Consider the following 27,232-nt stretch of genomic DNA (forward strand, 5'->3'; position numbering starts at 1 on the left):
GTTGGAGGGCAAGGTAACAGGGAGGAAGAGGAAAAGCAGGTCTGGTTGTTCAGGAGTCTCAGGCCTATCGGTTTTCCCACTGAGGCCTCCCTCCTCAGTGCATTGAAGACCCATTTGTCAGTGAGATGGAGAAATAATTCATGCCTGTTTTTTGACAAATTAAAATATACGAGTGTGTGGGAAGGCCTTTTTCCCCTTCCTTTTTTTTTTTTTAATCTCCTAAGGGTAAAGAGTTTCCCCAGGAAGAAGGAAAGTAGCCCAAGGCAGCTGGAGAGAGAAGCCCACACCTGGGGAACTATTTACAGCTGTAGGATTACCTTATAAAAGGAGGAGGCCTGCTGGGGACTGGGGGCTGTAACTTGGATACTCAGGGCAGCTGGGAATGGTAGATGCAGGAGATGGGGAGGAGCCAGCTGAGGGCACCAAACTGGAGCAGAGATGGAAAGTCAGTGGGGTGCTGTGGCCAACATTCCAGAAATCTGAGGCACACACCACTTCCTCCTAAGCCGGGGCCCCCTTCCCCACTTACACTCCTTTCAGGACTGAAAGACACCCACAGGGGTGGGAGAGCAGAGTTGGATGGGACTGGAAGGTGGTCCCCAGGCAACAAGGCTGCTTTGGGGATGAAGTGAGGGGTCACCCACTGTGAAGGGAGTTAATTTTATTCTTGCAGCTCAGCTCTGCTTCTGTTGCTGCTTGAAAGGAAATTATAGGACCTGCAGACTGCACAGCTTTCCTCTCCTGCAAGCTCTTTATGGGTCCCTTTGTCTTTCTAGCTTAGATTTCTCTCCCTCTGCTTAGATTACCCACTTTCTGGGCAGACCCTTGCCTACAGACCTCATGCAGATAGAAGGATGGCCACCCCCAGCCCAAGCACCTTCCCTTGGGATGGGGTATTTTCATACTGGCAGGTTTGGGCTCGCAGAGGCCCGGGGCACAGCAGCGCTTCTTAGGCAGGCGAGACTTCACACCCACACTGAATGGCCAGTCATCTAGGATCCTTGGAGCCCTCTGTGCTCTGTGCCTCTGTTGTTCTTTTGGAAGGGAAGAATGAAACCTTCTTGCCCCTTTTGCTTCCCAGACAGAGCCTGTCTGGCTCAGAACCAACGACAGTGGGGAGCCAGGAGGGAGGCCATGGGAACCATTCCTCTTGCCGGGCTGAGGTGTCTGGGTTGGATGGGGGTGGGACAGAAGGGACCAGCTGGATAGCTCAGTGGGGGAGGGTCCTGCTGGAGCTGCAGTGACAGTGGAGGGCGGAGAAGTGGGTGAAAAGGGACCAGTGTTCCCCTGCCTCAAGGAGAGGCGGCTATTGCCAGGGATACAAAAGCCTCTGTGAAGAAATCTGTGCACTTCCAAGTTCATGGAAAAAGGGACTACCCGTCACAGTCTGGCAGGACTCTTTGGTTGTTGGGGTGAGGAGGGGCAGAGCCAGGATTCCAGGCAACATTGCCATGTATTCTGCATCAGAGGGCCAGTTCCAGTAGGCTCAGACTCAGAGAGGTAGGAAGCCAGTGCCGCTGGACATGGTGCATCTCAGTAGTTTCCTGGAGTCTCCCCCTCCCCACCCCCACCAGCCTTCTGAGACCAGACCCCACAAATCCCTATGGAGCTACATGCAAACTGGAAGTTCTCTTCTTGAATTAGTTCTGGCAGTTGCTCATTTGGGGATGGGTTGGAAAAATTTGGCAAAGAAAGGTAAAGGAACTTTGAAGACAGTAGACTGAAAACCATGGAACACTTGGATTGCATTGATTAAATGGAAATAAGTTTCCATTCTGACCTCAGGGCAGATCAGTCACCCTCATGATTTGGGTCTGGCTCCAGGAGAGGGTCAAACTGTCCTCTTCACTGCTTTGTGCCAAAGGTATAGAAATAAACCTTTTGTCTGCTGGGGAAAAGGCTCTCCTCAGAGCTGGGAGGGGGTGAGTACCTCTTTTACCAGGAACCCAAGACAAGAAACAAATCCCAGCAACAATCAAGACTTCAATGGAAATTTATTTTTTTGAAAGGGCTGAGGAGAACTTTTACAAGAGTCTAAAGCCAGTAACTAGAAAGATAAATAAAATACAAAGCCAGTATGCTGTGGCAAAATTCCAGAAAACACACTGAAAAAAAATCTTTAAAGTTTAAACCTGCTTCACTTTTATACATAATTACAAATTAATGTACAGCATTAGGGTTTTAACCCACCTTTTTATTTAATAGGAGTTAGCACAGAAGTGTTCATACAGCATCTGAAACAGCCATGGCGAGCAGAGGTGCCAGGTGTGTCCTAGGCGCCCTCTGCAGGGCCTGGTGTTGCAGTGCACACAGCGAGGCTGACCTGGATCATAGGCAGACAGACTGGGCTGTCCCTCATCAGTGCATGGAGGACCCATCTGTCAGGTGGTGGGGAAAGGCAGGGGACAGCTCATGTTAGGGGGAGGTCTGGAGGGCCCTGGCACAGTGGCTCCCACCTGGTTTAGGGAGGTCATCCGCTTCTGGTAGTGGACACTCAGCCAATAAGGACCACCCATCTCAGTGAAATGGAGAAATAATTCATGGCCTGCCCATTTTTTTTGACAAATTAAAATATATGAGTATGTGAGCAGGCCTTTCCCGCCCGCCCCTCCACCTTCCTTTTATGGCAGCATTAAAATACTTTTCAAAACCTGGCCAGCAGGTAGTAGATTCCAAGGCTCTGGTTAACTAGGAATGTTATGCTATAATGAAAAAAAAAAAAATTAGGAACAAAACCCAAACAAACTCTTTGCCCTCTCAAATCTCTGAGGAAGGGTGAGGGAGAGCAGCAGGGCTGGTGGGGACCACCGGAGGTACTATTGAATAAGGATCAGGTCATTTGTAGGCTTCCATATGCAAATGGCACCCAGGCCCAGAGGGGAACACCCTTCTGCAGTGTCTGGGGTCATCTTGGAGTCACCTTCCTGGCCACCAAGACCACTTACTAGGACTGTCCATCTATCTACCACTCCCAGGGCTTGACTGTCCTACGGATACAACTGTCATGCAAATACCAAAATCCTTGGGAAGAAAGAACTGGAGCTGGAAAAAGAGCCTTAGAAACAAAAGAATGAATTATAAAGTACTTTTATGGAGAGTGATTTCTGAATCAAATTCTGACCTACAAAACTTATGGTTCCATCCTTTATTTAAGGTAGGGCTATTTAAGCCCTTGTATATCAACACCATCCCCACAACAAAGGAACAAACAAAACCCCAAGGGTCTCAAAAACATGTGCTGCCTACTACTACTACTACCACCACCACCACCACCACCAAGGCCTTGGGAAGATAACAAACAAGGGAGAAAATTAGCAAAGGGATAGCATTTAGTGGCATAACCCTGAGACATGGGAGAGAAAAGAAGGCAAGGTCCGTACCTTTTTAAAAACATCTTGATGAGGAGTTAATGCTTCCCCACAAGATGGCTCTCACAGGGTACAGGGAATGTTGGCAAAGGTTGGATGTGGCAACTTGCATGTTTTCAACCCTCTTCTTTTTCTAAAAAGAAAACAGTTCACACCTAATTGTCTCAAAAACGGTGCCAACTGATGAGAGCGCATTTAAAGTGCATGTCACCCAAATGGGATGACAACTACTGAGATGATCATAATTTTTGAGAGAAGATGTGGTCTCCTTTTAGGAAACCTGGGGATTCTGGGTAGTAATTCCATCCATCCCTTGAAATTCCATAATTTCAGGCATCTGCTTTCTTTAATTTAATGCTCCTACTGTGGGGAACTAGTGTGGGAAATACTTGTGGTCCCTGGAAAACCACTTCTTTTCACAGGAGAGAAACCTACACATAGCAGCTAGAGTAGTTCTCAAGGTTGAAAGCAAAAGCATAAGCAGCAGCAATCCCAGGTCACTCCCCAAACACAACATTCCCCTCGAGGCCAATTTCAAAAAAAGAAGAGAGATGGAGTCTGCATGTGAGAGCACGGCTCTTGGTAAGTGGTTCTCTTTCTATATTCCCAGCAGGTTACTGGGTGACGTAGGGGAATTCAGGGGATTTTTTTTCTTCTCATTCCCAATTTGTCCAATGAGAACCTGACCACACTATTTTTGAGTTAGGTGTGGGCAGAGGTGAAATATGTTTTTTAAAACAACCACTAATAGACCAAAGCAAGCTAGATGTTATACCTAGTAAGGAGTAAACTATACCTGAAGATTGAAATCAAGCTGTGTGAGGCTGCACAGTAACTTACAGAATCCAAAGTGATCTTTGGAAGACTGAGCAAATCTGATCAGCACTTTCATTTCAAATATGGAGAGTAGGACCATCTGTCCTACCTAATGGGAAAGAACCAGAGGTCTTGGTTAAAGACTGCTCTCCTGGGAAGGCCAGGTGGGCCAGAGATAAGGACACTGTGGTGTCTCTGAGGAAAGTCAGGAGAGGCTTCAGCTATATATGTGAACTGATGGGAGGAAAATACTTTTTGCTGTTTAGAGTCTTTGGGGAGGTACATCATGGTTTCAATAGAAAAATTAGCTGGCTTTAGTCTTAGAAGTTTGTTTCTTAAAAGTTAGAATTCTTCTATGACAAAAACAGGCAAAGGAAATTCATAGGTAGCAAAGTTTCCTAATTCCTAAACAAGGAAGACAACATCAATAAAAGAATGAGTGGAGGAGAGGAAGGGCCATAGCCCTGCCCCAACCCTAAGTTTTCTTCTGGACCTTCAAGGCACTTGGAAAGCCAACCAGCCACAAATAAACAGCACCACCTGCTATTTCATTCTCTGTGCTGACTAGATAAACTGTTGGGCTAGTACTGGTTCACCTTAAAAACAAAAACAAAACACAACACACACACACACACACACAGAGACACACACACACACACACAAATAAATAAAATTTAGGCTAAAAATTCTAAACCAGACCTCTTTCAAATAAACTGAAAGATAAATATCTCCATCTGCAAGGCCAGCTTGCAATTCATCAACAAGCACCAAGTTAGATTCGTGTTTGCTTTTTTTAAAAGAATGTTCAAAGCCACATGCTTCTGAGGGGCAAAAAGCAAGAACTGTATGCCACATCTGAAGCACAGAATTTTCCGGGTCTCCTCCATGGGGAGTACCAAGGTGGCAGTATTTGGGGCCTCAAGGGAAACCTTACCAATGATCTGTCTAGCATGTAACAGCAGGGAAAGCCTCAAGCAAACACAGAACAGTGGAGAGAAGGAAAACCAGGCAGCATTGTGACATCTTCAAGGGGCAAAGCATAATTAGCAACCTTAGATTTAAAAATATTCTTTAGAAAACCGAGTTCTGACAAGATCTTCTAAGAGGACATGAGTATTCCCAGCCACTGCCTGGTACAGACCCCCTTCTCAGTCCCCGCTGCTGAAAACTGCTATAGGTAGGCTTATCCCCTTTGCCAGAACCTACTTATCAGCCAGCCATCCCAGTGTGTGTGCTGGGAGGACAACCTCGCAGAGCCTTGGCACAGCCAAGCGGGTGGTGGCTTCTGGGGTGGGTGCTGCTGACAGGGCACGTGCTCTCCCACAGGGAGGACCAAGACACAGCAGCTGCCCTGGGGGAGCCCTTATGAGGGCTATTCTGGGTGGTCAGTGACAACCAAAAAGTGTCACCACACAGATTATAGTACACAGGAGGCTTCTCTGTGCCTAGAATCTATAGGCAAGTATCTTATAGCCAGTATATTTCTTCTGGATTTTTTTTTTTTTAATACCAGGTATTGAACCCAGAGATGCTTAATCACTGAGCTACATCCCCAGCCCTTTTTATTTCTGAGACAGGGTCTTGCTAAGTTGCTGAGGCTGGCTTTGACCTTGCAATCATCCTGGCTCAGTCTCCCGAGTTGCTGGGATTATAGGTGTGCGCGGCCCCATCCAGCTCCTCTGGATTTTTTTTTTTTTTTTTTAAGTCTGGGGCAATGAGATAAAGGTGGTACAGATCAGGTACCTTTTATACATGTCAAGTCTTCTCTCACTGGTTTCACAAATGCTTGTTATCCCTTCCAAAATAAAATGAGAAATACATGCAAAAACGGGGTGGTGTGTGCACTGGGTGGTTTAAAGGGAACTCCAACTATTAGGATAACAGGATGAAGTACTGAATAACCATGTGCCATCTGGTCAGTTTGTTTTTTGATTTTGGTTTTGTTCCCCCAAATAAAAGGCAGAGTTTCAGAGCTCATTTGGAAACACTCTTTCAAGCTGTTAGGAATTCCTGACATGTCCCAAACCATTGCCTGTACTTCTGGGGCCACTGTTTTTGGTGTAACAACCTGAGTAGGGCCAGCCCTACCCGTGAGCCTGGGCAGTCACAAATAATGGATGAAGTGGAATCTGGGTTTCCTTCCCCACCCTGACATTCAGACAATCTGTTCTTGTCCAGGACCTGGGGAAGACCAGGAAGACTGGATGCTGAAAAGCTGTAGGCATCCAGCGTAAGGGACTTGAGCACGCTGCGGCAACAGGAGAGGTGGTGCTAGGCACCACAGCCAGTCAGTAGGCAGCTGCCTCGGCAGAGAGGATAAGATCAGCAGAAGATCTCTTCACCTTCCGTTGATACTTCTGAAGCAGGACCATCTGGAACAGTAAAGCCAGGAATGACAAGGAAATCCTGGAAAAGCTACCCTTTTCATTTCACTTCCTCTGTGATGCAGCAGGTGACAGGGGCTTTGTGGACAATTAATTCACTTTCTATAAATGGGGCTTCAACACTCATGTAGTAAGCGAGCTCCTTATTGATTTCTTCACTAATTCTTATCCCCATAACTTACATGATCACTAGAGTTTATAAACAGGCCTACAAAAGGGAAAGATCAATTCTAATGGAAGGTACAGAAAAGGATTCAGGGCAAACATTGCGTATGATTGGGAGACATTTGGCACGGCTCAGCCACAGGCTCTCTGACTGCTGGTGCATTAGTTAATCTGAGCCTAGTTTCCTCATTTCTCTTAGGGGCTTGCAGGACCTACTTTATACAGTCACTTGAGGACTATACCATCTGATGCTATTTTTTTTTTTTTTTTTTTACCAGTTAATGGATGAAGCCTACAAAGGGAGGACCTGAATCACTTCCTTTGGGCAAGTCCTACTTCCTCATGAGGAGAATGCTACAAAAATGAAATCTCATTCTACTGGGCACGGGTGTGCCACACAGCAAGGGGTTCTTATACACTCATTGCTCAAATATTCTTAGCAAGTGGGCTCAGGAGCATGAAAGCTTGGCTTTCATACATCTGAACTGTATCCCCTTTTTAAACCCTCATGTCACTAAAATCTCCCCTTTTTAAGAATATGGATACTATGGCCAGAGGAAGACTGGATATGGGTGACTTACCACCAGGCTGGGAGCGGCTTCCTTTGTTCTTCTTTTTTTTCTCCTTCTTTTCCTTTGGCTTAGCTAACCCAAACAGGCGGGTGGAGGTGCACGATGGGGCCTGGCTCTGTCCCTCTGGTAGTCTGTTTGTCTGGCTGGTTGAACTCAGTATGTGAAAGGGCCCCTTATCTTTGTGTGTCCGAGAGATGCTGTTTCTTTTTGGGGACACTGAAAGTTCTGAGTCCAATGATCCTGTTTTGGTTACTGAAGGTGCAGATGGCAGTGAGGATTCCTCAGGATTGGGAAAGAAGGATGGGATCCTCATCAGCTTGGTGTGCTGATGTGAAACCTGCACATATTCAAGAGAAGGCATTTTAAGCTGGAGACCATCAGCAGCCCTAGTCCCCATTCAATAGTTACTGGCTGGATCCAACTGGTGTTTACCCACTCCCACTGGCTATGTAGAGTTCTGTCCAAAGATTCAGAACTGCTCATTCGCTGCTTTCCTCCAAGTAGTCAGTATTCATGAACATGTTAAAAATATCACTTTTGATACCATTAATATTTCTATTCTACATGTCAGTATCATAAAGGATTAATAGTACCTCTCTGAAGGGGCAGCTTAGGAGAGAACTGCTACTCCCTGAGGAAATAGCACAGCTGCCTATCTCAACACTGACTTACATAAGGATCTAGCTATTTCACAGCAGAGATTACAGATCTGTCCATGTTAGAGGGTAAGTAAAATGAATTGGGCTTACACTGATCCTAGTCAAAGGTTAAACCAGAGATAAAGCCATTGGATCTCAGTTGCCTGGGAACCTTCTGTTCTCAAGGCTGTGCTGATTTTATTGGGTGGGGGTGGAATCCATCCCTGGGTCATAAAAAACAACAGAGTCATTTCTTGCTCCCTACCATATGTCTGAAAACTTCTGTAGAAAGTGACCACTGTCCCCACTTTGGAAGATGCCTCTTCAATTTTCTTTCATGGTCCCATGTCAATCACTCAAAGAAACTGGGTAACATGAGTTTTAAAATGAGGAGATCTGTGCACACCCAGGCTTTCTATCTGGCACAAGTGTCCATATTCCAGAAAAACTGTGGACCATCACTGAGATAAAGTTGGGAGGCAGTATGCTGAACAACTGAAAACCTCTCCATGTAAACAGCAGCTACCAAAGAGGAAAGGTCTTCAACAGCAGCACAGGACGAATCAGGCCCTGAGAGTCCAGGTGTCTCACCACCCCAAACAAGCAAATCTGTGCAGATAGCCATCTACTGCTGTCTCCTGGCCACAGCACTGCATGTTCTGGGGTTTCCTTGGTGTTTCTCTAGCAGGTTACAAGTTCCTTTATGTGAACGCCATGCCTGGTTTCTCATGTGGCACAGGACAGAGGATTTGCTCCCCAAATCCTGAATGGCTGACTGCTATTCTCGCAGATGTGCTGAGGCTACTTACTTAGCCCATTTTGGTGCTGGCTGAGGAAGTTCAAGTGAGTTCAAAGGGTTCACTGACTTCCCTGGCCTAACCCCTGAACATGTCCATCTTCTTCTTCAACTTCCTAAAGATGCAAAAAGCAGATAAAGATACTTCTTCCCCAGCCCCATCTCAGAGTAGAGCAAAGACTGTAAAAACAGGGATTCTCTCTCTGCTTGCTTTTTAAACGATGCTTAGTTAAGAATGTCAGCCATTACGTGACTTTCCCAGTACAGGTAAGGAAAAGCCCTCTCCTGGCTGGATAGAGACTCATTACCTGACAGAAGTCCCGTTCCATCTGCCTCTGGCTGAGCCGTTCCGCATCTCGCCTCAGTTGCTCTTGTTCTCTCTCCAGCTGTTTCTGGGCAGCACGCAACCTCTCCAGGTCACACTGGTATGTTCCCTTCTTTTGCTGGAGCTCCTCTTGGTCCTTCTCCAGGTCCTGCTGCCCGCGCTGCACCTTCTCCTCGCGCTCAGCCAGTCGAGCCTCTCGCTCCCGCAGTTCTCTCTCCCGGGCCTCCCACTCACGCTCCCTCCTGCGCTTTTCCTCCAGGTGCTGTGCCTGCTGCTTCTGGAGATTAGCCAGGTCCTGGCGCTGCTTCTCCAGGCTGCGCTGCTTCTCCTGTTCGATAAGGGAGCTGGGGCGGGATGAGCTCCTAGTAAGTGCTCTCTCGTTCAGCACCAGCTTCTGGTCCTCAATGTAGGTGTCTTGCTGTAACACCACACCCTGAGGAAAGCACACAGCAGACAGCCATGCAACTCTGACCCAGAAGAGCAGCATCCTGCTGATTTCATACCAGGGGGCACTATGAGAAACTGACCCTCCCATTTTTAAAAATATTTTTAGCTATAGATGGACATAGTATCTTTATTTTATTGATTTATTTTTATGTAGTGCTGAGGATTGAACCCAGTGCCTCACATGTGCTAGGCAAGTGCTCTACCACTGAGCCACAATCCCAGCCTCCCTCCCATTGTGTTTTAAGGGTCTGATATATGATAATAAGATGCTCTAGAATTACTTTGGACAGTTATAAAATATGAACGACAAATACTTTCTAGAGTCACTTCTATATGTCTCCATCCCTAGGGCGCAGAGAGTATGTATATACTGCAGGTGGGAGGTTGACTCTTCAAGGAAGGAAATGAGCAGGATTCAAGGATATAACAGCACACAGAGGTATGGAAGTGGAAACTTTACAATTAGAGACTATCTGGAGTGAAATGCTCTCCTAAGTTCATGTAAGCACCCTGTGTCATTAAGCAGGACCCACAGACAACCAGCTGTTCATCAATTCTAGTCTTGGAAGGTTGATGGTGCTCCAACCACTGGATTTTGTAAGCCTCACCTTAAGAGCCAGTCTTCTCTAGGTCGAGGCTCCCATTTACTCATAAAGCAATACAAAAACCTCAAAATTCAGATCAACAAAAATCTCTCTTGTTCTCTAAACAAGAAAGTGCACAGACAGAAGATGAAGGCATGTACCTGCAGGGTGCTGAGGAGTTCATGGAGATGAACAATGCTCTGGACAACCTGCTGCAAAGGAACAAAATGACTTCATGAATTTCAGATGGCGTGACATCCTTACAATACAACAAGATACTTCTATTAAAATGTATCATAAAGCTTCAACTATTAAAAATGACTGGCAAAAATGATATGTAGACCAATGTAACAGAATAGAAAGTCTAAGGACGAATCCTAAGAATTCAGTATATAGCTGGGCATGGTGGTGCATGCCTGTTATCCCAGCAGTTTGGGAAGCTGAGGCAGGAGGATCTTGAGTTCAAAGCCAGCCTCAGCCATGGTGAGGTGCTAAGCACATCAGTGAGACCTGACTCTAAATAAAATAAAAAATAGGGCTGGGGATGTGGCCTAGTATTTGAGTGCCTCTGAGTTCAATCCCTAGTATCCTCCCTCCTGCCAAAAAAAAAAAAAAAAAAAAATTAAAAAAAAAGAATTGAGTATATATGTAGTGTATCTAATTGCCAGAGAAGGAAAGGAAATCCAATTAATTTTTCTGAGAAAAGCGGCCAAATTTCTGGAAATCATTAGGTTGGGACCTTGGTTCACAACACAAAAATATTCAAATAGATGAATATATTAAGGGTAAAAACAGAACCATAAAAGAGCTATAGGGGAGGCTTTTTCAACATCAAAGTAATGAAAGAAACCACACACAAACATGAAGGACAAACTTTAACACAAATTTAAATGCAAAAAAATCTTTGATTTACAAAAAGCTCTCATAAATCACTAAGATTAAAAAGAAAAAAAAAAAAAAAGAGAACAACCCAGTACAAAAATGGGCCAGAAACACAAACCAGCAATTTACCAAAGAAATACAATGGTCAATTACATACAATATCAGCAGCAATTCAGGGGCTGAGAGTATAGCTCAGAGAGTAGCAGAGTGCTGCTTAGGATGTCTGAAGCTCTAGGTTTAATCTCCAGCACGAACATAAGAACAATAATTAATAATTTATTTGAAATTAAATAAATGCAAAATAAAATAAATGAAACTTGGATTTATCAAACCAACAAAATGTTAATTTAAAAAATGCTAACATCCATGCTGGGGAAATTAAGATTAAAAAGTGGATTCTACTGAGGAATAGAGTATGGTATCATGTAACAGTTCAGATAGCAATCTGGCATGTTGATGAAATAATGAAAAAACTATGCAAAGAGTGTATGTACAAGGACGTTCCTGGCTGCATTATTTAAAAAAAAAAAAAAGTGGGCTGGGCACATTGGTGCATGCCTGTAATTCCAGACACTTGGGAGGCAGGGGATCACAAGTTAGAGACCTTGACCCAAATTTAAAAGAGAGAAAGAGAGAGAGAAATGGGGGGGGGGGAGGGAGGGAGGGAGAGAGAGAGAAAGAAATAAATACTAGGAAGATTAAATAAATTATGGTACATGATACACTGATTAATATGTAGCTGTTCAATACCAGGCTTTGTACAAACATGCCTTGGGAAATGCTTCTAGGATGTGTTGAGAGAAAAAAGAGGACAAAACCAGAGGTACTTATACAAATTGTATAAAACTATTTCCACAACACTCATACACAGAGACATATCAAATAGAAGAAAATGTTGGAAATATAAACACCAAACATTTATCACAAGTTATTACTCAGTGGTGGGATTATAGTTATTAGATAAATTTAAAAACAAAACCCCAAAACGTAGTTACTAAGCATAGTTATTTTCAAAATAGTTTTTATTCCTTATTAAGTTATTCTAGAAAGACAGAAGATCTGCTGGGTCCTAGCTGCCCACTATAGTATGTACTTTATACTGGAATGCCTCAAAAACAAAGTAGTCTTGTAGTATCTCTGACTTCTCTCACTAAGTATAGGGGAAGAAGTTGCCGAATGGAAAAATCAACTAGCAGCTAGTTTTCAAGTAGCAGACATAGAGTCAGCAACCTCCTCAGGCCCAGGTTCATGCCACTTCAGGAATAAACACAAACAGGATGCATTCAGGTGACTGCTATATTAGACTTTATGCCAACAAACAAAATACAAGAGCGTTCATTTTGGGGGGTGGGAGGGAGGGGTGAGGAGGAATGATTTCCCTTAACTTAAAAATTCAAAATGAAGCTCTGTAGGGATTTAAGCTCTTATGTTAAATGCAAGAAGGCAGAAACTAAAAGAATATCCTTGAGAGGTGCTCCCTAAAACCCAACTATCACAACCAGGTGTGGTGGTGCATGCTTGTAAACTCAGTGACTTGGGAGGCTGAGGCAGAAGGATCACAGTTTGAGGTCATCCTTGGTAACTTCACTAAACTCTTAGTAATCTTAGCAAGACCCTGCCTCAAAATAAAAAAACAATTAAAAATACTGTGGATGTGCCTTGGTGGTTAAATGCCCCAGGTTCAATCTCTGGTACGTCACCCCCGCCCACAAAAAGAAGCTACTATCACTTTATCTGAGTCTAATCTGCTTACCCACAAAGGTAGAGGTTCAGAATAAGCTAATCTTGGACACAGCTGTGACTCTGAAGCTGATTTTATCCAAAGGAGTCAGGGAGGGTCTGAGGGACAGCAGTGCTGGTACCCTGCAGGGTCAGGCAGAGAGCCCAGCTGAGGGCAGTTACAGGAGACTAGCATCAGGGTCAGACTTCCACCTGGGAGGACCCTAAGGCTACTTTACTTGGCTCCTTCACATACCATAATGCATGAAAGACAGTGTTCAAAGAAGCAAATTCAACTTTAGTTCTTGAAAGAGGAAAATATTACTATGCAGTAAGTTAAATTCCCACGTTCAGACTTTTGACTTTTGGGATAAGGTTTGTGTTATAGGAAACGTTACTACAAATTGTACTATGTGAACTTGGACTAAAGAAAATCACCAATAGGGCTTCACAGTCCTGTGTAGAGAAAGCTGAAGAAAAGCAAGAAGCTCTTAAGGACAGAGAATTGGAAATAGCCTTAGGACAATACTTTCACTGGCCAAATTCCAAGATAGTGCCTAAGGCCGGGGAAATGGCAGAGGAAATGGACAATTGTATGGTTTTCATAAATAGATTACAGCCAGGAGTTAGTTTGTTTATAACAGCAAAACAAAAAAGAATATTCTTAACAATGATTAGAAATACATATTCTTTTATATAGTTCATAATGTCCTTACCTCACTGTTTCTTTTAAGCATAAATACCAGGTTAGCATTTCCACCCTTAAAACAAAAAATACACATTTTAAAAATGATGATCTTGATGCAAAAGTTATATGCAATGTGTTTCTAAGTTACACTGTAGTTTCCTATTTTTTTCTACTCTCACTGGAAGGTAGTATAGTTCTAAGGTTCAACTATTTATTATTGAAGTCATATAAAGAGATCAGGTTTGTTGGGGAGGCTAAAACAAACCTCTTAATGAAACTGGTCCTGGCAGAAAGATGGTGGAATTAAGAATGTAAACAAAGTGTTTACACTCTAAAATAAATCTAAACCAGGGAGGACAAAGCGCCACTGATGTGAGATTCTCAATTGTATAGTCTTTTTTAATACTGTGCTTTCCCTCAAAATAAAAATTTTACTAAAAGTAGAAAGTCAAGCATACAAAACAAGATTAAAGTAGAATAATTTTAAAAGTCTTGAATTCTGAGGAAAGTGCCAAAGAGGTTCAGATATAATGTGTTCTAGAAATAAATACCTTTTTCAGACCACTATCTGATTCTGTTCTCCTAAGATCTTGGCCATCATCTCCTTCTTCCTTCTCGCCTCCTAAATAAAAAACAAAGCTGTTTTTAAGTTGTGAAAGAGACTAGCCAAGCAAAGAATATGATATAGATAATTTAGGGATATGATATTTCTGAATTGTATTAATACTTCCCCTGTCCTCCAAAGGAAAATCTACTTGGAGTCTAAACCATTATTAGTAATTTCACTCATGCAAAACCCCTAGAAGCAGGAAGGAAAAAGAAGTAAGGTTGAATATCCCTGCCTTGTCTAAATGCATGGGATTAGAATGTTTTGAACTTTGGGTTTTTTTTTTTTTTTTTTTTTTTTCAGATTTTGGGATATATGCATGTTATGAGTTATCTTGAGAACAGGACCATGCCAAAACACAAAATTCATTTGTTTCATGTATACCTTTATACACAGACTGAAGGTAATTTTATACAATATTTTTAGCATGTCTATGTTCTGACTATCCACTAAGTGTGGATTTTTTCATTTGTGGCATCATTTCAGCACTCTAGAAGTTCTGGATTTTGGATTTTGAATTTGGGTGTTAGAGATGCTCAATCTATATTATTATTTCTTTGGCTATAGCTTAGCTGAGATCACAGAAGAAAATTTTTTGTTAGTCAAAATGAACATGACTGAGTTTTTGTTTTTGTTTTTTGAGAGAGAGAGAGAAAGAATTTTTTAATATTCATTTTTTAGTTTTCAGTGGATACAACATCTTTATTTTATTTTTATGTGGTGCTGAGGATCGAACCCAGCACCCTTCACATGCCAGGCAAGCGTGCTACCGCTTGAGCCACATCCCCAGCCCAATGACTGAGTGTTTTAGAATGCCACTAAAACATTTATTGATTAAATAGGACAGACAAGATGGAGCTACCAGAATACAAGTCATTTTTAGTTGTGTGGGAGAGTCAAGGAGTGCTTACCTTTGGAAGCACTCATCTGATGGCTGTCAAACCCTCCAAAGGTCTCTGCTCTCCGGGGCAGAGAAATAGGGCCAGCCATGACTTCTTGCTCAACAGGGCTGCTGATGGCTTGCCCAAGTATACCTCCTAGGCTTCCACTCACCAAACCCTGAAGGATCTCCACTGGAAAAAAGGTAACACACAAAGCTGACCTTCAGTTTTTCAATGAGGAGGAAAACATGTCATGGTAATGCATGATATGTACAGGGAGCAGGATGAGGATGTTCTCAGAGTGACTGGGTGACTTTTCTGGTCCAGAATGACTAGTTCAGGGTATACGTTTTAGCTGGATTCTATGGAAACATTTCAAGACGAACCTTCAACTTTACTTTTATTAAACCTGGGAAATTTGACAGTTTAAGGAAGGCAGAGTAATTTACTGGAAGGAGCATGGCTTCTGGAATTAGACCAAAAGATAATCCCTGAAAGCAAGGTAGGTCAATGTGAAAACAGAAGTAAAACTGGTGGGGTTTTGGTCCCTCTGATGGCAAGGGGTTCAAGGGGCTCGAGGAACCTAAGCATCTGACTTCTCAAATCTCACCAATTTGGGCTCTTTTCTAGGGCAGAGCCTACAGAAAGGAGAAAGTGCTAAAAGTTGAGCAGAAGAGGGACAACAGGAATGAAAGAAAGAAGGTCCTGAGAGAATCAGAGGCAGGAAATATCATAACAAGCATTACATTAAAAAAAAATCCCACAAAAGCTGGGCACTGTGGCAGCCTCAGCAACTTAGTCAAAATAAAAAGGGTTGGGGCGGGTAGCTCAGTGACAGAGCACCCGTAGATTTGATCCCTGGTATTGCAACAAAACCACACAAAAATAAGAGAACTATCAAGTGAGAAAAGTTATCTGAACCTCAAAGTTTAAAAAACTAATTTCATATAAAAGTACTGAAGCTGAAAGCCATATAAAGAAATGAAGGGAGGGTAGAGAACAAGGGGAGTAACTTCCTTAAAGACAATATATATAAAAAAAAACATAGCAGAAAGATATAAACAGAAAACAAAAATGCTTAAACATGTTGAGAAAACAAACAAGATGTGAAAAAACCTAAGTCAAAATTAGAAGAAGAGATGAAGTGGCAACACTCAAAGATCTGAAACAAACGAACAAACAAACAAAAAACCCGGCTCAACAAGTAAAAAAAGGAATAAATATTAAAAATGAAGACATAAAAAGTATTAAAAGTAAAGTAATAAATACTGAAAGTATGCAAGATGGACCATCACTTGGGCAAATGCAGTTCCGGGAGAAGCAAAGCACACAGGGAACAGGGAGAACACCTGAAGTCTGTGATTCAGGAATGCTCTGCTGAAACCTGTGACCACATCAAAACAGACACTCAACCAAAACAACCAACAAGAAAGCAGTCTAGTACAACTACTTGGACTTAAAAAAAAAAAAAATCCTTTGGTCATCTAGGCAAGTGACTTCCATGGGAAAATCAAATAGTCATCAGCCTCTGAGAGCAACACTTTATGCCAGTTCAAAACAAAGTAATATTGGAGAAAACTAACACATCCAAGGGAAGAAAATAACAGGCCAAGAATTTTACATCCAGCAGAAGAGATTTTCAAGTACAAAATGCTCAAGTGATTACTGACATGCACGAATTCAGGATATTACTCTCATAAGGCTTTCCTAAGGTATCTCCTGGAGATAAGCTTCAGACAACCATAATGAATAGAGGGACACTGACCTAAGGACTAATGGTAAGCTTTAATTTTATGAGCTTGTAGAACAAGAGTATGAGAGGAGAGCTCAGTATAACTGGTTACAAGCTGACAGTATAGACACAGCACACCTACTTAAATACATAGGGAGAATGGGGCTAATGTACAAAAATTACATTTGGTAGCAGGAGTACCAGTATTATTTATTTGACACTGTTATGTGTTAAAGTAGAATAAAGACAGTAAGTAAATACAGGATATTCTAATTCTATGATGCATCTTTGAGAATGAAGATTCATAAGGTGGAAGGAAGGATAGAGATGTAATGTGAGACATTAGGTTAAAAAAACCCCTATACTTCACAATTTGATTAGATACATCAACATGAATTCATATAAATATATTCACCCAACTCTGTCCATTGAAAAAGCCCAAGCTAGCAACAATGACATATTGAGTAATATTGACCATCCCCAGTGTCCATATTATAGTTTTAAAATATTATTTTCCACTAAAAAAAATTAGAGCTCTTGGGAAAATGGTTGATTCCTTTCTGGGACAGAAAACAATCAAGATGAGCCTGGACCATCTTACTCTACCAGATAGTAAAAAGAGTTCTCAGATGACTATGGTCATGCTACATAATACAAAGTCAAACAAAGAGATGCTCACTGGCAAAGATGGGACACTCTGAGCTTTAAATGACACTGAGAATTGCAATAACTTGGAACTCAGTGAGCATGTTTAAAACCATGAATCCTCCATATTTATTTTATTTATATTTGATTGAACATCAGTGATCCATAGGCTCTACCGCTGAGCTATACCCCAGAATCAACAGAAAATGGCTCAATAGGTGAAAAAAGGAATAAATATTAAAATAAAAATATTATTAAAAATATTATTATTAAAAATAATAATAATATTAAAAAGAAAAAAAAGTATGGTTCCTCCCTTCAGAAGAACCATAAACCAATTTACTAACTTTGGAAACTGATAAATAAAGGGAGGGGGAAACAACCCAAGAATTTACCCTATTTTTCCTATGTTACCAACTCCTCCCCCCAAAAATAACAGCAACATAAAAGGGGAGTCAATTACATATTTGGTGCCTCCTGACAAAGAATGCAACACTACAAAAACACAGCTTGCCAAAAGTAATCAATTCTGAGCAATTAAGCCTCTGAACTCAGCTGTGAATTTGAAGGAAAGAGAGGCCAGAACTGCAGTATGAATAATACTCACCTTTAGTTTAAACAGCTCAGATGATTCAAAGACAGACTATATACAAAGAAGGGGACAGTGTATAATTACTAGTAAGGGCAGAAATATCTGCTCCTATTGGAAGGAGGGAGATGTGATGGGAACTGGGTACCTGGAGGGGCTTTTAGGGTGTTTGGCTACATTGTATTTCTTGACCTGTATAAGGATGCTCAACTGATAATTGAGCCAAGGGTTACTCTAATTTTCTGTATCGGTGCTTTATTTTACAATAACACAGTAAAAACTTTTAACAGTGTTTAATCCACATTGGGAGAGGCCAAAGAAGGAGTAATACTAAATGGTAGTTACCCTCATTTATTGCACTTTTCATTAAAGGTCCTCCTTTGAGAGCCTCCTCTGTGTTTGAGCGGAAGAGAGTTCTAGGGCTTTGAGTTGGGGAGCAATCTTCTGGCAAGGGAGTGCTGCACTCAGTCATGTCCCGGAAAATCATCTCCTTTTCTTCCAATAAGAGGAGGATCTGTTGGTCCTTCTGCTGAAGTTGTTCTTTAGGGTGGATGGAGAAAACTCATTAGTGATTTGTTTAGAATTTTAAGATGACTAAAACATGAGCTCCACCTTGTGGTAATTTATGGAAAAGGCCAAGACAGAAAATGGCTTCCTCTACCCCTTTTCATTTTTTAAAAAATATTTTTTAGTTGTTGATGGACCTTTATTTTATTTATTTGTATGTAGTGCTGAGAATTGAACCCAGTGCCTCATGCATGCTAGAAAAGTGCGTTACCACTGTGCCACAACCCCAGCCCCTACTCCTTTTCATTTTGCAGGCAGTTATCAAGTTTATAATCTATAATTGCTACCTGGAAGATCACCTTGGCATATCTAACCAAATAAGTGTGTACTTTGTGTTTCTGCTCCCTTATTCGGCTTTTTATTTTTCAACCCATTTCTCTCCTGATTTGGCCCCACCATTCAGCCAACTGCTTTCATTACTGAATTCAAAGAGAGCTTTTTGTTTTTTGTGGTGCTGGTGATTGAACCTTGGATCTCTAGCATTCTAGGCAAGCATTCTGCCACTGAGACACTTCCTCAGATCTTTTTATTTTGTATTGAGACAGAATCTCACCAAGTTGTCCTGACTGGCCTTGAATTCGTGGTTCTTCTGCCTCAGCCTCCTAAGTAGCTGGGACTACAGGTGTGTGCCACTGTACCCAGCCAGAGATCCTTTAGTTTAGTTTTAGGTCTTTTTGTTGTTGTTGTTGTTAGTTGTACATGGACAAAATGCCTTTATTTTATTCATTTATTTTTATGTGGTGCTGAGGATCAAACTCAATACCTCACATGTATTAGGCAAGTGCTCTGCCACTGAGCTACAGCCCCAGCCCTAGTTTTAGGTCTTTTCCAACAGATGATTACTTCCTCCTTTTGAGACAATTTCTCTCCTTCACTTGAATACATCAGTTTTATTCCTATCACTCTTTCTCAGGGCACTTCATGGATCTGCCATCTGCCAGGGAGTGGCATAGCTGGGTTCCTCCCATGGTTCCAACCTCTGCTGCTTTCTATACTTTTTACACTTTTCTGCTTGAGGATCTTACTCCCATGGTTTTAATTACCTCCTGTATGCTAATAATTCCCAACAAGCATTTCAAATCCTATTCTCTCTTTGAGTATCAAACCTCTGAGCCTCACTGTCAAGTGGCCATCTCTAATGAGATGGCTTATTCTCAGGATGTCAGAAACCAATCTGTTTTCTGGTCTTGCTATCCTACTCTTTCCTTTAGCTTATGGTCTCCTCCTCAGCACTCCCAATCCTTCAGGTTACCCAATCTAGAGTCCTGAGAGTTTGTCTCCTCACTCTGTTCCATCATTTACATCCAGTTGACCAAGTTTTAATAATCTTATTTCCTATTCACATCAGTCCTCCATCTCATTTCTCACATATCTGGACCTAAGAGTCTCCAAACTGATCTATTACCAGTGTACCCCTACTCCCTCCAGCAATTGTCTTAATGGGTTCCAACACATATTAAAACTATTTTTTTAAATTTTATCATTAAGCCCTTGTTTCCTTTCAAGACCTGGTTCCTTCCCAGCTTAAGCTGTTGTCTTGTCAATTAGCCTTGACCCTCCAGATACCTCAAAACTGTCATTCTTTGCAGATACATCCAATCCCTTATCTTATTCTAATTCGGGGAGATCACTTTTTTTCAGATGTAGCTCAGGCATTAACTTCTCTGCAACTTATCAGAGGCAGATGAGCAGATCTCCCACACTTTACATGTGTTTATGGGTCTCATAACCACTTTGTGGCCCATCATTCCCTTATGTCTACATTGTTGGAGTGTGAGTTTCCCCTAGTATCTAGTAGGACACCTAGCCAGGTGCCTAACAAATGTTAACAGAAGAAACATTTTATCCTTGTCATCCTAATCATTTGGTATGTAAGATAAAAACATGATAAAATTGGCTCCAGCCTAAACCTGTCCATTTTTTTTTCCTTCAATGAAACAGAATGCTATCCCTTTATACAGCTTAAAGGACTAACAACACCTTAGTGTTTACATTTACTTGACTTTCAGCCTGATTTCTACTCAAAGCAGTCTTTATTTTGGAACATGCAATAAGCCATGTGAAGGGGATGGGTACCAGGTCCTTCTGTTTATCTCATCCTGATAGGAATTATAATTTTGGCTCAGTTACTAGCTATACATTTGACTCTAGGTTGTTTGGCCTTTGGGGTCCTCAGTATCTCACCTGCACAATAAGAAATAAAATATTTGTCTTGTAGAGTACTGATAAGAAAAAGCAGATAATAAATAGTGGTTAAACATAATCAATAAGTACTTTTCTTCCCAAACCACCTCACTACTCATTTATGAATGTATGGATGACTGAGAAAGCCAGGACTGACAGGAAAATTAACAGGAGGATTATGTTCCTCAGATACCTTTCTTCCTTTGTTTTAATCTTGGATGTGACCATGAAATTTGGTAAATTCTCTGTGATAAACACAAAGAATGTCATCAGGGTCCAGGAATACTGATGCTGGAAAGACAATTAACATTCTCTTGATCTAATATTGGACCATTCTTATAGCCATTCTTTGCCAAGACTCTTTTGTTAGGAACTCTTCATTCCTCTGTTGTCAAGGCCTGCTGAGAGAGCTCTGGAGCTGAGGAGCAGCCAGTACCTCTGGAAACCACTAACAGTCTTTTGCAATCATAGACTTCCCACAGACAAAGGCCCTGGACCAGTGACCAACAGTTACCTTTTAACTCCCGGGCTTTGGTATCCAGCACTTTCTTTTCTTCCTCATTCTCACTAGGAATTCCTTCATCTTCATCTCTGTTCCTAATAAAATCAAAAGAAAAGACAAAACAAAAAATTCCTAAGGTATCAATTACTCTGATTACTGCCTGATATATTATGAAATTACAGAGTTATCAAGAGGTCTAGGAAGGGTGGGCCCTAGTGTTTCACTTACAGTGTATTGATTGTGTCCTGAATGATCTGAATCCAGCTGTTTCGTTCCTCTTTGGAGCTGGCATGGACCTCCACCATCTCTGGATCTTTTATTCCCATACTAATCAAAAATAGACCTTTCTCCTCATGTGCCACTTCTCTTACGATCAGCTTCTTTAAAGAGATCACTGTTGATTTCTGGTCCTAGAAAATGGGAAAGGGCAAATATAAAATATGTATCCAATGTTCTAACTTTTAAGAACAACTCTTATCTAAGATAAGACCAGATACTGTTTAAGTGTGTATGGATTAAAAGAATAATGGCAATTTTAGGATAAAGACAAATATCTTACTATTTCATTTCAATTTTAAAAAACAGAAAAAGATTTCCAAAAAGGAGATGATAGTCTATAGCTATAAAGCTTCTAGTCATGTTTTTCACATAATGACTCCAGGTTCCCCACAGACATATCATACATGAGCACCACTTATGAGATCAAATCATGAGAATCACTTCAGTGACAAATTTCTATTCAAATCATCAAACGTTCTGGGCAATAAAAAGGATTGAGAGAGAATAGAAAAATAATTTTGGCAGTGGGAAGGAACAACAGAAAATCATGAGGCTATGTAAGAAATTATAGGAATTGATCCTAAGCCATTTAATTTTCAGAGGATGGGTGAACCATGAGTTAGTGATTATACTCCACACCTAACCTAGTTGTTTTGGATAGTATTAATTCCAAACAGAAGAAAGTAACAATTCAGCTTACCAATGATGCAAAGATGTACTTCTGGTCTTTTTCTTGAAGGAAAACTAAAATGTCAGTGAGAAGAACTGCTTGGACCTCTGAAAAGCAGCAATGGGGAAAAATAAGAGGGAACAATGATCACTAAATAGTTAACTACAGCCAGAAGGGTTTTTAGTGAAGGAGTTTCAGTCATACACCCCACAAGGGTAAACTATGGTCTGAGATCACACTCTTCCTCGATGTAGCAGTTTTACAGTTCTGTAGGACTAGTCTCAGTCACTAGATTTCTAAAGGCATTTTAAAATGGGGTTTATCACCAAAGCCTTATCTTGGAAAAGTTTAAATACTCAGTCCTGAAAAGATACATTTTAGAGGGCAAGATTTTAAGAATGCTTTTAAGAATAGTTTTAAATTTAGATTTCAACCAATGTTAAACAGCAACCTAGAGCAACATTTTCCACAAAATTCTCACATTATAATCTTTCTCAACTTATGATTACAGTCATGGGAAACAATAGCCATGAAAGTTGATATACAGAAGTATCTAAGTCTAACAAAAAGTAGATTTCTTCTGTGCCCCCAAAAGAAAAAGAATGGCCTCTACAGACACTCTCTGGTCTCATAAGTACAAGTGAATACAGAGGTCTGTTCCCAGCTCCCATAGGCAGTAGTCCTCTTCAATGTCTTCATGATAACACCTTCTCTTCCTTTCTATTAAAACATATACATATGCTTGGCATGTGTGAGGCCCTGGCTTTCAACTGCAGCCCCTCCTTTCCCAAACCAAAGCCAGATTAACATCTCTTAACTGGTTGCAAGAATTAAACACATAAAAACAAAACAACAACTTCCCCAAACTCCACAAACTCTTGCTCTAAGTAATCTTCTAGGACTACAAAGTGACACTTTTCCATTACTCTCTTAAGGACAGCTTGACATCTCTGAGCCATCTACTGAGGGCTCATAGGCTGTCCCTTACATATCTTTACTCTAGAAAGTGAAGCCTATGATTCCTCGGGAAAAGGATGGAAATGATTTGTGCAGCTCCCTCCTGGCCTTGTCTTAAACCTCTGCCATACCAGAATCCCCTTTCTGTGAAATTCACTTCATAGTCATAAAAAAATAGAATGAAGGATGTCCGTTTTTAAGGAAGGTCTAATTTTTCAACTTAGACTATAGTAATTTTACATAAACTATCATTAGGTTTGACACATTTATTTGTCTGAAGTTTAATTTTAGATAATGTACGTGTTTGAAAAAACAAGACACAAGTTTCAATTTTATTGAATCCTGACATTTATATGATTGGTGACTATGTATCAGAGAAAAACAATCTACCCTTTTCAAAATTACTCAACATAGAACTGGCTGTTTTTGGCACAAGTTCACTTAGGGGTGTAAATGTCTAAACACCAATTCGTTCTCCAGCAGATGCATTTCAAGCCAGAAAATCTATCCTTATAACACTGGCTTGACCACAATTTTTTTTTTCAACAGTTGGAATCCATTAGTTTTTATTTTGTGAATCAATAAATAAACTGCTATGCAAAGAAAAGAATATACTGCGAGATTCAGAGAGCAGCGGCTTTAGGAAATCCAGGTCCTTACAAGAGTGTGCAGATATTTTTGAAATGTCAGCTTTCTCAAAAGACAGCCTCAAGGGTGAGTGTGGAAAGAGTCCTGAGGCAGAGCTCTTAGAACATCACAGGACATTAGGGCTGGAAGGGAGGAGCTTGATTCAACTACATCACAGAACAGTGAAATGTACAGCTGTTTGTGGCACAAGAGACATTTCTGTGATTACCCTGTCCTTATCTTACATGTCCTCTACTGCAGAGCAGGCCTGGATTAGCACTTCCCTGAATCACAACCATCTCCTGATGCCTCCATCACCAGTCTCTCTTCACACTCAACTCTACACTCCATCTAGTCACTGTGCTAAAAAATGTCTAATATATCCCATTCCTTTTAAAAACCCCTCCATTGGGCACCCATCCCTGACCCACATATGTCAAGAGTGGCCACTGATGCCTCGGTGTGTACTATGCTCCTCATTATAGTGCAGCTCCAGCAGTTTTCTTCAGGCCTATTTTCCATTCTTCCCTGTCACTCACTGTGCAATCTGTTTGAGAGCCTGGGCTGTCTACTTCTCCAATTCCATGTTTCCACACTTGCTAGTCCCCACCACCAGGAATAATTCCACTACTACCCACCCTTTTCCCTGTTCCAGCACGTATCAGATTCGATAGCAAGTATCTCTTTCCAAGTAGTTTTGTTTTGATCCCAGATTCATTCATGTTTGAAAATAGTTGACTGCCTGGGGCTTCTGTAATACTGTTCCAAGCATGGTGAGACTCTATGGTAAGACTATGGTAAGGACTCCTCTGATAGCAGTTATCTACATCATTATATCTTAAAGATGAGAGAACATTTCTGGTTGATATGAGTTAAACTTACCTTTAAGGTCTCTGAAGCTGCAAGGCCCTCTAACATCTCTTGGGAACAAGTGTTGTGTTTTCAATCTCACAGATGCTGACTGAGTCCTCCCTCCTTCTAACTTTTTTTCCACAGGCCCTAATCCCACACTGGTCATTCCTCTCATAAGAGAATGCATCTTCCTTAACTGCTTGCACATTTGTATTAATTTTTGATTTTCCCCTTTATTTTTTAAAATCTTATTTTCCATTTTCCCTGACTGCATCATTTCCTTGTTTACTTAATTTTATTTCATATGATTTTTGCAAACTATTTCCAACCAGGCTTTTTTTTTGGAAGGGGGGCTACCGCGGATTGAACTCCGGAACACTCAACTACTGGGCCACATTCCTAGCCCTGTTTTGTAGAGCCAGAGTCTCATTGAGTTGCTTAGCAATTCGCCATTGCTGAGGCTGGCTTTGAACTTGCAATCCTTCTGTCTCAGCCTCCTGAGATGCTGGGGATTACAAGTGTGTGCCACGGTGCTCGGCTCAACCAGTCTTTTTTGATCTAAGATCACAATTAAATGATTATTGCTCCTGAGTGATGTTTGGACATAGGCTCCAGAGGAAAAAAAACCTGTGGTGAATTTTTCCAACAAAATACTTGGATTTTCTCCTCAGGCACATAGTCAGACACAAATAAGCTGAACCTTACCTTTCAACCTTCCAGCAGCACTCTTCAGAAACACGCTTCCATCTCTTACCAGTTTCTTCCGCTTCAAATCCTCCTTGGCAAACATCTGACCACTCTTCATCCTCATGATTGACTTGCTATCTGTCTTTGTATAAATCTCATTGAGACGCACTTTCTTTTCATAACTTGCCACTTTGCTGTCTACAGCTCCAATTACATCCTTCACCAGGCTCAAGGACTGAGTTAGGTCTTCTTGTTCTGCTTCATTGTCTTTGGAACAAAGAATAATTCTGCTATAATGGCTTCCTTCCAGACTAGAGTAGAAGGGGAGGGAGTCCTGCCTTTTTGTTCCACTTCATCTTTCACCCTCTGTGGTTAGGCTATCAGAGTGCAGACACCACGCCAGAGGTCACATGCTCCTCTCTCTTGCATTTTTAAGTCTAATACTAAGGAAGGTTAGCAGTTCTCAATAATACAGATAATATGAACTTATATCTCTGTTCAAAATAAAAGAAACCCTACATTTTAAGTAGGGAGGGCTAGGAAGGAGCAACAAGTTATTTATTTCTTTATTTTACCAAATCTTTAACATAGTTAGCTAGCTTGTAATCTTTAATGTTAAGACAATAAACCAGCATGCAGTGATTACATGAGAAGCAGCAGCAGTTCTAGCACTCATGGGAAGAACTGGTGGAACTGTCTGACAGTATAGCGATCAGGGAAATTAGCTGCTCAGGGCTCTGAACTCTTCATGGAATCAATAAGTACTCCCTTTTCCTTCCTGTTATCATCCATCCTAAGTCTGGTGACATAACATTCCAAGTTTTCACTAAAGAAAACTGTTTTCAAGATAAAGTACAGGCTCTCTTTTAGACATAATGCAATATGAAACAGCTTTCTATGGTGGTCTCTAGCGCTACAGGATAGAATTTGGTCAACAGTGCAATGGCACATAAAACTGAGTTAAAAAGGAGACTCACCTTTGGTACATTGCAATATTCTTTGGAACAAAACTGGGTACTTGGTGATCCGCTGGGTTACAAGTAATATGCACTCTGGGATCCCAAGTCTCCTTACCAATGAGCTGCTCATCTTCTTCTGCAAGAGAGTAAACAAACTGTTAGGAACTTCTGCACAAGGAAGATTGCAGCTAAAACTGACAGTGATGTATTGCTCTTGATGGAGATTTTCATGTTTCACATCAATACCTTTACAAAGGCCTGAAAACGCTTATCCTTTGTATAAAGATCTTTGAAGTAGTTTACAGATTGGTTGTGTTGCCCACAAAACTTGCCATATGTCTTCTTTAAGCGTTCTGCATTCTCACCCGAAAACTGCAGAGGAAAGAGAATAACGGTTATGCTCTATCTCAGGGGATCATCCTGTAAAAAGTTTCCAGCCCATTTGTAAAAGCTAAGAATGCTTTCTCATAAATTCCCCTTAAAGATAAATTGACAGCAGCTCTGGAAAATGGTTTGGCACTCCATTAAAGGTCAAACACAGAGCTTTCATGAGACCTACTACTTCTACTCCTAGGTGTATACCTAAGAGAAATGAAAACGTACATCTACATAAAAACTTATGCACAGGGCTGGGGATGTGGCTCAAGCGGTAATGCGTTCGCCTGGCATGCACGGGGCACTAGGTTCGATCCTCAGCACCACATTTTTATTTAATAAAAATAAAATAAAGATGTTGTGTCTGCCGAAAACTGAAAAATAAATATTAGAAAATTCTCTCTCTTTTCTCTGTCTCTCTCTCTCTTTAAAAAAAACAAACTCATGCACAAATGTTCATAGCAACATCATTCATAATAGCCCCCAAATAGTAAAAAGAATGTCCATCAGTGGATAAAATAAATAAAACATGGTATTCATACAAGGAAGTATCATTCAGTCATAAAAAGCAACAAAGTACTATTACACGCTACAATTCTGAATTATCTTGAAAACCATTATAATCTTGAAAAAAGCCAGTCATGAAGGACCACATATTGTTTTATTATGTTTATACAAAAATGTCCAGAAGAGGCAAGAGAAAATATATTAGCAGTTACCTAGGATTAGGGCAAT

At 41.2% G+C, this 27,232-nt stretch overlaps 1 protein-coding gene across 14 annotated transcripts in view; it reads right to left on the reverse strand.

Annotated features, from left to right (window-relative positions):
• Window positions 1-1,977: 1,977 nt before the first annotated feature.
• Akap13 (A-kinase anchoring protein 13) overlaps window positions 1,978-27,232 on the reverse strand; it is a 315,221-nt gene continuing 289,966 nt past the window's right edge. For 12 of the 14 annotated variants that reach the window (XM_078051200.1, XM_040275952.2, XM_021722882.3 and 9 more), the window contains 14 exons: window positions 26,369-26,494; window positions 26,141-26,258; window positions 25,182-25,430; window positions 22,071-22,147; window positions 21,320-21,501; window positions 21,104-21,186; window positions 18,184-18,378; window positions 14,903-15,064; window positions 13,936-14,006; window positions 13,413-13,457; window positions 10,257-10,307; window positions 9,048-9,497; window positions 7,315-7,642; window positions 1,978-6,556 (listed from right to left, as the gene is read on the reverse strand). In XM_078051200.1, coding sequence (XP_077907326.1) covers window positions 6,507-6,556; window positions 7,315-7,642; window positions 9,048-9,497; window positions 10,257-10,307; window positions 13,413-13,457; window positions 13,936-14,006; window positions 14,903-15,064; window positions 18,184-18,378; window positions 21,104-21,186; window positions 21,320-21,501; window positions 22,071-22,147; window positions 25,182-25,430; window positions 26,141-26,258; window positions 26,369-26,494 — 2,187 coding nt within the window. In that variant the 3' untranslated portion in view covers window positions 1,978-6,506. The remainder of the gene's footprint in view (window positions 6,557-7,314; window positions 7,643-9,047; window positions 9,498-10,256; window positions 10,308-13,412; window positions 13,458-13,935; window positions 14,007-14,902; window positions 15,065-18,183; window positions 18,379-21,103; window positions 21,187-21,319; window positions 21,502-22,070; window positions 22,148-25,181; window positions 25,431-26,140; window positions 26,259-26,368; window positions 26,495-27,232) is intronic. The other 2 variants (XM_040275948.2, XM_078051202.1) reach the window with 2 other exon arrangements.

The sequence above is a fragment of the Ictidomys tridecemlineatus genome, chromosome 5 (assembly GCF_052094955.1).
Source record: "Ictidomys tridecemlineatus isolate mIctTri1 chromosome 5, mIctTri1.hap1, whole genome shotgun sequence".
In the NCBI taxonomy this organism is placed as follows: domain Eukaryota; kingdom Metazoa; phylum Chordata; class Mammalia; order Rodentia; family Sciuridae; genus Ictidomys; species Ictidomys tridecemlineatus.